Genomic DNA, 15,772 nt, shown 5'->3' on the forward strand with positions numbered 1-15,772 from the left:
GGGATTATAGTTTAGTTTGAGTGCCTACTTAGAATACTCAATGCTCTTTTATCGATCCCCTGCACTGGAAAAAAATTTAAAAAAAATATTCTAAGGTACTCACAGGGAGTCTGGAATGGAAGAAAATCTAAAATCATTTTTCTACCTTTACTTCATGGACCTGGTCATGGAATCAAGGATTTGAATCTTTCCTTAGCCTGTCTGCATGATGGTAAAATATTACCCAAGTATTTCATATCATTTTGGAATCAAACCATGAAGAAAGGAATCTTTCTTCTACAAAGAATAATACTGGTAATTAATCTAGAATAAGGCACTCTTTCTGATTATTTGAGGATTGAGAGGAAGGAGAGAATTGAGGTGACTCACCATTGTCCAACACAAATGTTGGCCAGTTCTCTGGAAAGACGTTGAAGCCATCTGAGACATTCCTCTCTACCATGTTTTAGAACATGGCTACAAGTTCATTTAGCTTTTGATCATTTTAAATTCTACTTAATTAAAAAGAAACAGGTCAATATTGACTATAGAAAACAGTCTTACAAGCTTCTGGGAACTGGCTCATATAAACTTACAGCAATGGTGACACCTCTGAATGTTGCATTGGGCATCAAAATGTTCAACACATGAGTTTTAGGGAGACATTTCTTTTCCAAATTGTAACACATTGATTTAGATACACAGCCGTAGACAAAACCAGCATAGGCAAGTTTGGAAAGGTCCCAGAGGGACACCAAGTCTTTCCTGGTTAACTGTTCTCTAGCTGAGAAATAAAGGGAGGTAAAGTGAAACAAGGGAAGCAATCAGAAGGGTGTAACTCAGCTGAGAGAGCAGCTAAGATTAGAGCTGGAGAGTTTCCATTGCTGTATGTTGAAGGGCTCATCTGCCTAGGCAAATGTGTAAAGTACTGTCCTGGGATTTATTCTGTTTCCATGTCAGAAGATAGAACCAAATTCAAGGTGGCATCAGATGTTATCCATGTGTTAGCCATCTTATAGAGATGGGGAAAGGAATTTTTTTCATTGGTAAATGTTTACCTACAAATCTTCTTGACTCCTGAAAATCCAAGATTCTGTTACAGTAGTTAAGAGCATCCCAATTTTGATTTGTCAGCAGATCTTAGTAGAAGACTTTCTGCTCTACTTTCAGGTCACCCCTTAGTACAAGTGGCATATACACATATATGACGCTATGTACATGGAATGGTAATCAGGCCCATTTTAGAAGCCTATTGTGACCTGTACCCTTACAGGTACGTAGACTTTGCCCTAGTCACAATGTGCAGATAAACTGAGCACATCTGGTTAGTATTTCATTTTGCCTTTTGTCTTTTAATTCAGACTAAACATTAATATAAGAAGTTTTGATAATAACCCGTGAACTTCATCATTTTTAAAAGGTAGTGTAGCTCTCTTCCTGTAGTGTCACCATAGCAACTGACAAGGAGCAGAGAAAGAAAGCTTTCACACATGCTGTGCTAATTAATCCTGTCCTACAGTTTTCCTTCAGCTGGAAGATGCAGTTTAATAAATTTTGCATGAGTAAGCAGGTTTTGATTCATGAACCTTACAAATACATATTGTTGTCTTTACCAAAAATATTTGGGAAAATGTAGATAGAAAATCATAGTTGAAGGATTTTTTTTTAAAAAAAATGTTTTGAGCCATTGTTTAAATAATTTGATCATTCCTGAAAAAAAATTTAGGATTTTTCTTACTAAATAGAAACATTTTTAGGGTGAACGTCGTTTGCTCATCAGTATATAGACCACTTTCAGAAATAGCAGCTTTTAATTGACTATCTTAAAGTGAGATGATGAGAGAACTTTTCTCAAGTGATGTGGAAGACTGTATCCTGAAGGCATAGTCTTAATTTCTATATAACACATTTACATTCAAATCATTTTTCAAAACTTGTTTCTTTTTATACTTTGAAAAGTTCGATATTGAAAACTCATTTTTACTGTTGCTTTGGGAAGCTTTATAGCCCACCTGAATGAAGTTGGGGCGCTCTTTAACCTAAGCATGTGAGAAGGGAGAAAATAAGTAGTGTAGACTAAGAACTTCTGTTTGTAATTTCCACAAATACTTGACCAATTTAATAACTAACATATGGTCTGAAATCATATAAAACTATTTTAATTTAGATTTTATCTAGAGCAATTTGAAGTCCTAGTTTTTTCTTCACAACTCAGTATGTCACTTTACTTTTAATAACTAACGTGATCATCTGAATTGTCAAAGAAAATCCATTCTCTTATCTCTGTCCTAGCTGTCTGACAAGAAGGCCTCAGGAGAAACAAAGAAATGCGGCCTGGGTGTTTTTTGCATTCCATTTGACTTGACAGCAACATATGGGATGAGTCAGAAACTATTTCAGAATCTCTGCTTAGGTCTTTGGTCTCTGTTTGAATGTTTAGTCATTTGAGGAACCACACCTTTGATGTGATTACCACATTCTGGAGCCATGTTCCCATCCTCATGATCTGATGTGTATTAGGAGTTTTGCATAAGTTGAGGTATGATAAAACCTTGCAGAGAAAAGAAGAAAGAAGTTACTGTGAAATCTGATTGGAAATAATTCTATTTTTGTGCAGAAATATTGCATAACGCAAATTATGTATGTCTGTATGTTTATTTTAGTTTTGAATTTTGTTTTGGTTTGAGACAGGGTCTCCCTGTAGCCTCAGCTGTCCTGGAATTCACTATGTAGACAAGGCTGGCTTCAATCTCAGAGAGTCACTTGCCTCTGCCTCCCAAGTGCTGGACTGAAAGGCGTGTGTTACCTTGCCCAGTGTATCTGTACATTTTAGTAAGGAATATTTAAAAACAATAACTAATTTAATGTGTCATCAAATTATTACAAAATCTGTACTGCAGGAAAAAAATTGAATATCATGATAGTTGAATCCCTTAGCAATTCTTTGTCTTACCAACTGCCCTATTAATTTAAAAAATTACATGTGTTACAGTAAATGAAATGCTATGGTTAATAAACAGGAAAAAGTCTTGATTCTTACCTCTAATTGTAATAGATCATTTCAATGAAAATGTTAAAGTGGTTCATGACAAAAACTGTTTTGTGTGTTTTGAGCATCATAATAAAAAACAATACTTTATGGTATTGGTTTGTAACATCGCTGTGAAAAAGTACTGGAGATGATCAACTTAAAAGACGGATTGGTTTATTTTTGTTTGTGGTTTCAGAGGTTTTAGTCCATAGTTGGCTCTGTTGCTTTTGAACCTATGGTGAGGCAGAGCAACATAGGGCAGAGCTTATGGTGGGACAGAGCTACTCACCTCAGAGAGAGAGTCCAGTACCTTGATACCCCATCAAGAGCATGCCCAGTGAACCAACTTCCTGTGCTAGGCCCATCCTGAATGATCTGTCACCTGCCAGCCACACACCAGGCCCAAGAGCTAGCCTTTAACACCTGGGTCTTTAAGAAACATTGTGGATTTAAAATATAACATTTGTCCTTGATGGCATAACCAGGTAGTGATCTAGCACAAGTCATTTTCCTTTTACAAATAACATTATGATTTTGTAAGCTTTAAAATATTTAGAGGCTCAGTTGTTGAGAACAGGTACTGCTCTTGCAGAGGACCTCTGTTTGGTTGCCAGTACCCACGTCAGGTAAACCAGGTTTCGGCACCACCTGATAGGTAAAGTAGCCAATAGATGAATCCGGTTGATCAGGAGAAAGCACCAGGACGCAGATAAAACTCCGGTGGAATAGAGTTTGTCAGCAAAGGAACACATGAGACAGATTCCCTTCCGGGTAAGGAAAATGTCTACCCCCAGGTTGTATGCTGGGGTCTTTTATAGGAGGAGGCTTCTGGGAGGATGCAGGAGGCGGGAAGATATATTTTTCAAAGGTTGTGGGGCAGGGGAGTGGGAGAGCGGGACTGTTAAAACCTGGACTGTTAAAACCTGCCCTCTTTAGAGATCAAAGGGGAAGCCTGCTGTGTTGGCCAAACAGTGGAGAAAGGTCTGCTTCTCTGACTTCAAAGACCAGGGTGCTTATTAACTCAGTTCCCTTTTTTCAGGGGCTTGCTAGGTCCATGAGGCCCTGCTGGTGAGGGGGTGGGGCCATCTGAACCCTAACATCAGGCTGCTCACAACAATCTGTAACTCCAGTTTCCAGGGATTCGACTCACTCTTCTGGCATCTGTGGGCATCTGAGTTCATGTGCATATACAGACACATGCATACACATAATTTTTAAAAATTAGATAATCATTACATAGAAGCTGATGAAAATATTCAGAAAAACTTACAAAATTATTTTTAAAAATGTAAGGGGGTAGGCTGGAGAGGTGGCTTTGCATTAATAGTGCTTGCTGCTTCTGCAGAGGACCTTTTAGTTCCTAGCAGGTCAAATTGCTTCTTCACCTATAGCATATGATTATTTTCCCACTCTAATTTATTATATCATATCTGATCTCATCCTCAATATATACCAGATTTGACTATTCCTTTATAATTATATAGCTCATTGGTTTTAACTGAACTTCCTCAATATGCATTCCCTAGTGAGTGTTTGAGAAACACTAAAATCACAAGAAGTTTTTATCTGCTCTTTGAGAAAAGTGCTGTACTTTCTTCTTACAGATTCACAGTACACATATGAAAAAATGGTAGCATGTGCTGGGCGTGGTGGCACATGCCTTTAATTCCAGCACTTGGGAGGCAGAGCACATGGATCCTGTGAGGATGAGGCCAACCTGGTCTGTACAGTGAGTTCTCTGTCTCAAAATATCATACCAAAACAAAACAATAAAATGGTAGCACTGATAAATTTCAGTTTGGAGAATTTAGCTTTCTTCTTTCTAATTTATTTGTTTGTTTGTTTATTTATTTATTTATAGACAGGATCTTACTATATAACCCCAGCTGGCCTGGCTTTCCTCCAACTCACAGAGACAGATCTGCCTACCCCTTCTTTTTTTTTTTTGGTCTTTTTTAAACCAGGGTTTTGTAGCCCCAACTGACCAGGCTGGCCTTGAACTCACAGAGATCTGCCTGCCTCTGCCTCTGCCTCCCAAGTACTGGGATTAAAGGTGTGCACACCACATTTGGCAAAGCCTAGCTTTCTTTTCTTTTTTTCTTTTTTTAGCTGAATTTTTTTGAACATCATACAATTTATTTTGATCATATTTAGATCCTGTTCCCTATCTGTGCCCCCTCTTAGTTACCCCCTGCCTGATTTCATGTACTGTGTCATATATTGAGACTCATTGAGTCAAATTTGTATCTCCAAATGCCCCTCAGTGTAGGTCCATCCATCAGAGCTTGGTTAACCTTTCCAGCATCACATTCTTAAAGAGAACCGACTCTCCCTCTCCCAGCAGCATTGGTTACCTATAGTTCCTGAGCTTGGGTTGGGGCTTCTTACCTACTTCGTCACTTCTGTGTTGGCACTTTGTCCAGCTTGAGCTAATGTGGGTCTTGTGCATACTATCATCATTGCTGTGAGTTCATATGAGTAACTGCTCAGCTGTCTCGAAAATTCACCTTGTGGTCATCCACCACCTCTGGCTCTTACAGTCTTTCCACCCCCTCTTTCACAATGATCTCTGAGCCTTAGAGATTTGATATAGATGTCCTATTCAGGGGCAAGCACTCTGGAGTCTCTTAATCCCTGTACATTCGCCAGTTGTGGGTCTCTGTGTTAATTGCCATTTGCTGCATGAGGAAGCATCTCTGGTGAGAATTGAGAGATGCATTATGTGTTTAACAGTAAGTTATTCAGAGCTTTCTTAATAAATCTCTTCTATAAGTTGTTTGAACCCTACTGATAAGATTCAGAAATTTAAATCTCTCATAACTAGAGTTCCACAAAATAACTTTGGTTTTTTTTGTTTGTTTGTTTGGGTTTTTTGTTCTTTTTTTTTTTTGTTGTTGTTGTTGTTTGAGACAGGGTCTTCCTGCAGCCCCAGCTGTCCTGGAACTCTCGAAGTATGTAGACCAGGCTGGCCTTGAACTCACAAAGATCTGCCTGCCTCTGCTTGCCTTTGCGTGCCTCCAAACTGCTGGGATCGAAGGTGTGCGCCACCATGCCTGCCCACAAAATAACTTTGAAATAGCTAGGAGATTTCTAAGATTTCCTCTTATATCTAAAAATTTGCATATTTTTTGTTTAGTCTAGTGATACTTTATTAGATTTGTCACACTAATGGTTTATTTGCAAATGTAAATTGATTTGATGGTTATTAGTATGTGCTAAAAACATAGAGACCACATATGTTCTCCTCAGCTTTTGTGTTAACCATGACTTTGCATTCATGATCCTATTTGCAGTAGTGTTGTTTGACCATTTTAAACTGTGAATATTCAAATTTAAAGCATATGTTCTATTAATACCCATTTAACTTCTTTATGTTTCCTATAACCCACAGGTCTTGCAAGAGCAAAATCTGTCCCTAGCCACACATACTCCAATGAAGTGGTTACCTTGTGGTACAGACCTCCAGATGTCCTCCTGGGCTCCACAGAATATTCCACCTGCCTTGACATGTGGTGAGAAATACATGCTTTCCTCTAGCTCATCTGTGTACTGTGCTTGGTCTGGGTCAGACCTGTACAAACACCCTAACAGTTTGGGTGAAGATTAATGGTTGCTTGTGTGTGGCAATGCTGCTGGATCTTTAAAACATGATTGGGAATGCTACCTCATCAGAGCTGCTGCACATGATGTCTGGTAGTGGTTCTTGATGGACAAGGTCAGAGGTATTTTCTGTCAGTACTGTGGATTTCTCTGTAACGGTCTTAATTTGTGGCTTTATTTTGTAACGAGGAAGTGTAGATCTCCAAAGAGTAAAATAAGTTAACAGGCACCATGTTTAGATTTACAACCAGGGTCTGGTAATTGGTCTGAAATTTTTGAGGTGACTATTAGGTAATAAACTGATTTCCAGCATTCTTCCTGAAAACTTTTTATGCCAATCATCTGAAATGAAGCACCATGAATTTTAAACCATAGAATAATTTTTAGGACAGTATCTCTTCATGTATTGGCTTATCAGAGATTAAATATCTTTTATAAAGTGTCCAGTGACTGGCAGTATTTGATGGATACTATTAATAATGACAAACTACATTCCCAATTAAGTGTGGCATAGCTGTCATAATCATATAAGGAGGATGAGCTTATTCTTAGCACTCAGAAGAGGGTCATTTGTTGAGCATGCCTTTTATTCAGAAAATTGAAAAGACACCCTTTTCTAGATTCATGATTGGGAAGTAAAATAATTTATGTAGCTCATGGCTATTTTATAGCAGAAGTCATCATTCTTGAATGATTCTGCCTCTGTATTCAGAGTTTAGCTACATGTTTATAGAGTGTTTGTGGCTCAGTAAAACTTCAGTGTGATATTTATCTTCTTCTTGTACTTATTTACCTCTCTGTCCCCAGGAATCTTGGCTTTTAGGAATTAGGCACTAATGAGGTCTGGCTTCCTCCCTGATCTGTTTCATCCAAAAAGCTACAATAAGAAAATAGTCAAGTTCCCTGCAATGTATGATGCAGAGATTTTCATAATTTGGGTTCTAGATAGCCCCTTGGTATGGGATTTGGAGCTCTCTAAGAGTCACTGAAAATAGCTACAACATTTTATGAACATGTAGCTATCTTTGTAGGCTATTCAATAAAGCTTTAAAAGAATCTAGTCTATCAAACATCATAAGTTCTGTTAGTATACATTTCATGATGCCTTATAATAAATTTAATCACATTTTAATGAATTCTAAAATACCCCCGAAAGATTACCATCTATCGGCAAGTCGCAGAATTTATCCATCTTCATCACACTTTTTGGTTTTTCATTATTAATAGTTATTTAATCTGTGTAGTTAGTTTTCTCCTAACAATAGACATGCCTTTAGGCAGAATGGATATTTAAATCATTAGTTGCAATGAAGGAAAAGTTGGGAATAAAGGCCAGAAAATAAACCAGGTATCAGTTAGTGATCTTCCTAATCCCTGCTGCTTTCTGCCTTTAGTTAAAAGTTGGTTGTGCAAGTAATATTTAAATACATCATACTCTTGAATTATGAAGTGTTTCTCCCTCCCTCCTTGCATGTGGAAATTCTAACTTGTCTTTCAATAAGTTCAGCTAAGGACTCTGCTAATAAAACATAGTTTGGAAATATTTGCAGTGAGCCAGTTTTGTTTTAGTTGCTTGGCAATTTAGTCAAAATTATACCGTCATAATTGTAAGAAGACGTTTGTAATGTATTTGTAGCTAAATTACCCTAAACCTTTTAAAATGCTCTTTAAGGGGCTAGGGATATGGTCCCAGTCCTAAAGTGCCTGGAAATAGGAAGACCTACATTTTTATCCCCAGTAAAAGCTGGGCATGGTGGCTCATGTCTTTAACTCAAGAACTGGGGATGTGGAGATAGGTAGATCCCTAGAGCTCAGTGGCAAACCATCTTAGTCAGATCAGTGAGCTCCAAATTCAGTGAGAGAACTTTTCTCAAAACTTAAGGTGGATAGGGGCTGGAGAGATGGCTCAGCAGTTAAGAACACTGGTTGTTCTTGCAGAAGACCCTGGTTCGAATTCCAGCACCCCCATGGCGGCTAACAACTATCCATAATTCCAGTTCCAAGGGATCCAATACCCTCTTCTGTCCTCAGTGGGTACTGCATGACATGAGTATACTTATACACATGCAAGCGATATACATAAAATAAAAATAAATTTAAATTTTTTTTTAAAAGTTAAGGTAGAAAGGGATTGAAAAAGGTAACATTGACTTCTGGCCTCTGTACACACATGCACACAAACCCACACATATATACAACGCCACACACACACACACATACACATGCACACGCGCGCGCACACACACACACACACACACACACACCAGTGCTCTTTTAAGAGACTGGGGTTATGGTGTAGTTGGGACTAGCAAGCATGAGGACCTGAGTTTGATCCCCACAACCCATGTAAAAAAGTTGAGGATGGTGCTACATGCTTGTAATCCCCACTCTGGGGAGGCAGAGACAGGAAGATCCCTGAGGCTCACTGACAGTCTAGCCTACTTGGAGAGGCCCTGTTTCCCCAAGACCAAAAGGTAAATGGCTTCATGAGGAGCAAAACTAAATGAAACTGGCCTTTAGTGTCCATGTACACACACACATACCACACACACACACACAGAGAGAGAGAGAGAGAGAGAGAGAGAGAGGAGAGAGAGAGAGAGAGAGAGTGAATTCTTTTAAAGTACAAAGAGCTATGACTTTCTAATTTGTCTGTTTTTGATATACAGTGTTTATTTTCTACTATGTCCTATTCCACTCCCTACCTCCTGTGTGTGTGTGTGTGTGTGTGTGTGTGTGTGTGTGTGTGTGTGCTCTTAAGGAAGATGGTGGTTTGGGCACTTTCTGCCAATTCACATTGAATAGAGCTGTAATAAAAGCTTAATAAGACTGTTATTTAAGAGGAAGAGAGAAAAACCGATAGAAAATAGTAGACCCCAAATGTCCTTTTGTCCCCATGCCAGGATTATTCATTGCCAAAAGCAAATAGCAAATGTGTTAGGGTTGAACAGCTTCCCACACTTATTTTCAGTTTACTTCCAAGCCCTAAAATCCAAGTTATGTCTATGCTATGCCTGTCAGTCTGAATCTAATTTCATTCCAAGCAATTTTCTAAAAGCTGTTTTGCTATTTTGCTATAAGTCGGGTAAAATGTATGTGTTTTTCCTGTGAGAGAGAAGTTCACAGGGCACTGATTTTTGCATAATCAATGACATCTATGCTGGATATTCAGACGCCTAGAAATGGGATTGTAATTGAGTCATGGCTCAGCTGCACCAAAGAGAAATACAAATATTAACCCATGGACAGCAGCAGGAGGCAGGTGGCAGGAGTTTCAGGCTATTTTTACAGTTCATTTACCATCCTGGGGCTGTAGGGTAGTAACTAAAAACTGATGATCCCTGCACAGTGTTAAATAGCCACAGGCAATCAAAATATTAATGAAGACACATATGCAATAACATTGTCAGCTAGTGATGGAAATCAGAGCTGGCACTGTTACGAGCTACTCCTGCAGCTCTCCAGCACCACAGAGATGTGTGAATGAACACACTGTGTGACTTGAAAACTCACCAAGAAAGACAGTTTCCATACCTTTGTTTCCTTTTGTAAGTGAAGATCTAAGGTGAGGAACAGAACTGAACAATATCTCTTGTAAAAACTTCTCTCGCTTCTTGAATTTTATAGCTCTTTGAAAGTCAAAGCATAGAAAAATTACTGCTAAGCTTCTAACCCAGAAAAGCTTACCAGGTTCTGAAAACCACATAAAGAGAAACCCTGGTGTAAGAAGCCGCTTATCTGTGTGCAGTTCTTCCCTTGCTAGAGCATGCTGCTCTTGATGTTGAGTTTGTTGCACCAATTAAACTTTGTATTCCAGGATAGAAGCCTGACAGTGTATTGACAGCAGCAAATATTTTCTGACAGCAACAATTTTCAGAAAATTGTTGGGGATTCTTTTAAGGGATTAATTTTTAATATCAGGTAACTAAATTATCTATTGCTAATTAGTGATTATCTCATCAAGGACATTGTGCTATTGGGGGAGAGCTTGTGGTATTAACTGCAGAGCCCCCAGCACAGTTTGTGAAGAATGAGAGTATGCCAGGCACTTCCTGTCATCATCTTTCTTAAAGCTAATTAACATATTAACTATGCTTGTCAAATGCAGGGCAATCATTTATAAATAAGCCTGTCAAATGTAATGAGACTGCATATTAAATCACCCCTTCCCTATTACACCTCTGATTTAAGATTAAAATTAATTTAACATCATAGCAGCTGGATGGTTATAAAAAATTTCCATACTAGTCTTAAGGTATAGGAAAATGTCTGTCTTAAAATTGATTTCTTTATATGCTAGAAAGCTTATTGCCTATTCATTTAACATTGCTTTTTTTGTTTGTTTTGGGGTTTTTTGTTTGTTTGTTTGTTTGTTTTTCTTTTTTGTCGTTTTGAAACAGGGTTTCCCTGTAGCCCCAGCTGGCCTAGAACTTACTATGTAGCCTAGGCTGGCCTTGAACTCCCAGAGATCCACCTGCCTCTGCCTCCCAAGTGTTGGGACTACAGGCATTCGCCACCATGCCTGGCTCTTAGCATTGCTTTTTATTACATAAGCTTAATGACCATTCATATTGGAAGTATCCAGTGTTCTAGTGTTCTGCCATCATCATTACTGATCTTTCTGTCTTGAACCAAGGCAATTTATATAATAAAATTGCTTAGGGCTGAAGCTTTTTTATTATTGTTTCTGGGCTTTGGTTTTCTTTCTTTCTTTTTTTTTTTTTTTTCTTTTCTTGAGACAGGGTGTCTCGCTGTAACCCCAGCTGGCCTGGAACTTACTATGTAGACCAGACTGGCCTCTGATCTGCCTGTCTCTGCCTCCCAAGTGCTAGGACTAAAGGCATGAGCCACCATGCCCCACTTTATTTACCATTGTTTTAACAGAGACCCGTAAATGAACCTTGCTACATTCTCTACCCTCAACATACATTTATTCCCTATGAGGTCTATAGTTTAAGTTGAAATTGAATGATAATAATAGTAATAAATAATAGGTACTTTCATTGAACATAAACTGTTTCTAAAACCCCTTTATGCGTTTTTTAATGGCTTACCTGTTGCCTCATGATATAGTGAAAGAAACAACACTCACAGAGCCAAAGTCATATAGTTAAAGTCAACATGATTAGTAAATAGCCAGCATTTGGACTCAAGGGCACCCACTCAGTGCTCATTGTCCTTACATTCTGCACACTCTCTTAAGATGGTTTGTAAGAAATTGATCTTATTTTACTATTAAAGTAACTCTAAAACACAAATAGAGTAAAATCTTTACAGTATATAGTACTTCCATCCTCGTTAGGTCTTTTGTGTAGCTCAGATATAGGTGGCTTTGATTCTAACTCAAGAGTCTAGACTTTCTCTCTTGACATACTTATTTTAATATCTTGTGGTCTATCATTAAATTCAAGCAAGAACTGTTTCAGAGTAAATGGAGACAGAAGCCATTGGACTGAATACTTTTTCACAGTTCTGCTATCTCTGCTGACATTTTTTCCAACTCTTAGTCATTACTCATTTACCTCTTCTGCTAATATGAATGAGTTGATTTAAACAAGAATGCTAAGTAAGAATGAGAATTGAGTTCCTAAGCTACAACAGTCATCTCTCTGTCAACATTGTTTGCACATTTTCTAATTAATCAGGTCATAGACCAAGGAAGACATGAATTAGTCATTGTCAAATGTAACAACTCTTTGATATGTCTTGAGCAGTGCTTGAATAAAAGGCACGTGTTTGGAAGCTGAGTCCTGGTGGCGCCATGGTTCTCAGCCGGCTCCCACTACTGGAGTCTCTTAAATTTTGGATTACTAGATTGTTCATCAAATATAGTGATAGTGTTGAGAGTTAAGAATTCTGGGAGGACAATGGTATAAAATTGAACTGTGCCATGTGAGTGCCCTTCTGAAAATACAGTAGAGGGGTAATTTACTGCACATTTCACTAGGAAGAAATTTAATACATTTTAGTGTTTAATTCACAGCTGAGGACTGACTATTTGCTACACACTCAAACTGGTTTGTTTGTTTTTGTTTTTTTTTTTTTGGTTTTTTTTTTTGGGGGGGGGGCTTTTTGAGACAGGGTCTTCCTGTAGCCCCAGCTGTCCTGGAACTCACTATGTAGACCAGGCTGGCCTTGAACTCACAGAGATCCACCTGCCTCTGCCTCCCAAGTGCTGGGATTAAAGGCATGCGCCACCACGCCTGGCCCTACACACTCAAACTTTTACAGGAAATTTATGTAGCATTTCCTGTGAATTATCCCCATAAGCCTATTTCTCTAACACTGAATATGACATTGTAGAATGGTTGTCAAGGTGCTAAATTCAGTGCTGGCTTTGGAATACTAAAAGGAGCCAATTTTGCTTTCTATCAAAAATATAGTGTGGTTACAGTTTTATATCTCATTGTTTATTCATGTTTGTGTTTCTAAGAGAAAGGGCATATTTGTGTTTTCCGTCAGTACATTTGACCATTTATTTGTTAGTAATAAATTAGTTGAATGATAATGTAGAATGAGTCAATGCATGCAGACTTTGCTACTAAATATTTCTAAAACATTAAATTTTCCCTAATTTCTTTTTAATCAATGTTGGCAAAGTAATTGGCTACCCACAAATGGATGTCGGAATGATTTTGAAATAGCCAGTCACAGTGACTAGGTTTCATCACATTATTATAACCTTGGTACTCTCCATTGTCTAACTAGATTGTGGGAATAACAAGAGATGATTACATGAAATTCTTAGAAAATACAAAATTATGTAAATGTTGAAAGTAGTATTCTTATTGGTTTTTGGTATGTGAATCAATTAAATTAATTGTATTGTGTTTCTGTTGAAGTATAGTATCCGAGAGTGCTGTAGGATATGGCAAAAAATGGGACATGCTGTGCTTGGTTTTAAGGAAATGAACATACAATCTGTGTCTTGAGAATTAGAATTTTTGGCTGAGGATATTTTCATCTTAAATTGGAGTGTGTGTGTGTGTGTGTGTGTGTGTGTGTGTGTGTGTGTGTGTGTGTGCATGCGCACATGTGTGTTTTAACCTAGGAATATAAAAATTAAGGTCTGTGGCATATAGGCTCATTCCTTTTATGTTTTGGGGGGTGTTGGGTGTAGTGTATGTGTTCTGTGTACAGGCAAGCTTGCTCATGTCGAGGCCAGAGCTATCTGTTGAGAGTCTTCTCTGTCAACCTCCATTCATTCATTCAATCATTCATTCATTCATCCATTCTCATTCATTCAAGGTCTCTCACTGACTAGTACTCCTGGATTCAGCCAGATTTGCTGGCCAGTGTGCTCTAGAGACCTACCTGTCTCTACTTCTCAGCTCTGGGGTTATAGGTAAATGCCACTATGCCTGGATTTTTATGTGGGGGCTGAGAATCTGAACTCAGGTCCTGGTACTGATGTAGCAGGTAGTTTACTGACTGAGCCATCTCCCATTACCCCGTTTATGTTTTAAGTTGTGTATATATTCACATAAAATCATCTCTCTGAACATGTGACTAGTAGTGCTTTGCTGTGTAAAGAAGAGACTGTGTTTAATAGAAAATACACTGACACCCCACGCTAACTTCCTTCTGCCACTTAGCTCTAGGGCTAACTGAGGTGACCAATTCCTTTAACTGCTGTTTTCTTCAGCTTCCAAATAGGTTACATCGTCACCGTTTTCTATTTCAAGCATAGCCTGTAAACCAACAACTTCCCACAACAGTGTCCATATCAGGAACAGTGATTGTCTTCACCCAAGCAACACTTTAATTTCCCAGGAGAAACTATGTATTTTCAACTCTCCTGGCAACAGCATCTACGTGTAAGCCTTAAATAATTGTGTGCATTTTTGTCTATCAATTTATTACATGGATTGGTTGACTGATTTGCAGTGCTGGGCATCTTATCCCTGGCTTTGATTGTGATGGGCAAGCACTCTTGGTTCACTCTTTTGGACATTATATTAAGTAGGTATTGTGGTGATGGAGATTTACTTCCTTCTGCCAACCTTGTTCACCTCACCTTTACCCTATTCTCCCTGTGTGGAATCTGCATTACATTTTAAAATATGAGTATGTCAAAATCACTCAAAATTAGTAAGTCAGGTGTTCATTATATACCCTTTCTTTTGTGTAACATTTTTTCCTAGAGTTTCTAATTGCATTTTTTATTAGTTTAGTTACCTTTAGTCCTCTTACTAATTTGTTATAATTTAAAATGCTTGTGAAATACACACAAAAAATGTTTTCCAAATGCTTAAACACATTAACAAATCTGTGAGTCCTATTGTTTTAAAATTTGTCATCTTAGGGTATCCGTTGTGATAATTCAATACATTTATACCACGTATATAATTTTTAAAATCTTTATTTTAATTTATATGTATGTGTGTGTCTGTGTATATATCATGTGTGTGGGGATACCCACAGAAGCCAGAAGAATGAATCAGATTCCCTACAGTGGGACTTATAGGCTGTTGTAAACCACCCGATATGGGTGCTGAAAACCCAACTGGGGTCCTCTGGAAGAGCAGGTAGAGAGTGCTCTTAACCATGGAGCCATCTCTTTAGCTGCAGTGTAACCATGTATATAGTCAAATCAGGAAAATATGCATTACATCTCTGTATGTTACTTCCCATGTAACAGTGACAAATATCCTTGATAAGAAGCAACTTAAGAAAAAAGGGGTTTATTTCAGCTTAACAAAGAGATAGAGTTCTTTTTGCAAGGAAATCAATGCACAGGAACATAAGGCAACTTGTCACATTGTATCTGCAGTCAGGAAGCAGAAAGTGAGGAATGCAGGTTGGCTTTCTCATTTGTATGCAGTCTGGGTCCCCAATCCTTGATACAATGCCACCCGTATTTAGGGTTGGCCCTCTCACTTCATTTAGCCTAACCTTGATAATTCCTCCTAGACATGCCCTCAGATTTGTCTTCAAGGTGGTCATAGATACTGTTAAGTTGACAACCAGTATTAACAGTACAAGCATGTTTATCATAGTAGTTATATAATAGTATAATATATACCTATAGTACAGATATAAATTATATGATTGATTGATCCTGCTACCCCTTCTTCTGATTTCATTTGGAAGCTGTCTCAAAGTGTGAGATCAAGAGGGATGCTCAGGTACATGAGACCTTGTCTAAATAAATAAATACAT

At 38.1% G+C, this 15,772-nt stretch overlaps 1 protein-coding gene across 7 annotated transcripts in view; it reads left to right on the forward strand.

The window, feature by feature from the left end:
* Cdk14 (cyclin dependent kinase 14) overlaps positions 1–15,772 on the forward strand; it is a 633,917-nt gene that overhangs the window by 374,254 nt on the left and 243,891 nt on the right. For all 7 annotated transcript variants that reach the window (XR_003847675.1, XR_003847674.1, XM_008822523.2 and 4 more), the window contains one exon: positions 6,402–6,522. Coding sequence is in view for 5 of the 7 variants with exons in the window: in XM_008822523.2 (XP_008820745.1) it covers positions 6,402–6,522 (121 nt within the window). In the remaining 2 variants the exon portion in view is untranslated. The remainder of the gene's footprint in view (positions 1–6,401; positions 6,523–15,772) is intronic.

The sequence above is a fragment of the Nannospalax galili genome, unplaced genomic scaffold, assembly GCF_000622305.1.
Source record: "Nannospalax galili isolate Female #2095 unplaced genomic scaffold, S.galili_v1.0 scaffold85, whole genome shotgun sequence".
Classification (NCBI taxonomy): Eukaryota; Metazoa; Chordata; class Mammalia; order Rodentia; family Spalacidae; genus Nannospalax; species Nannospalax galili.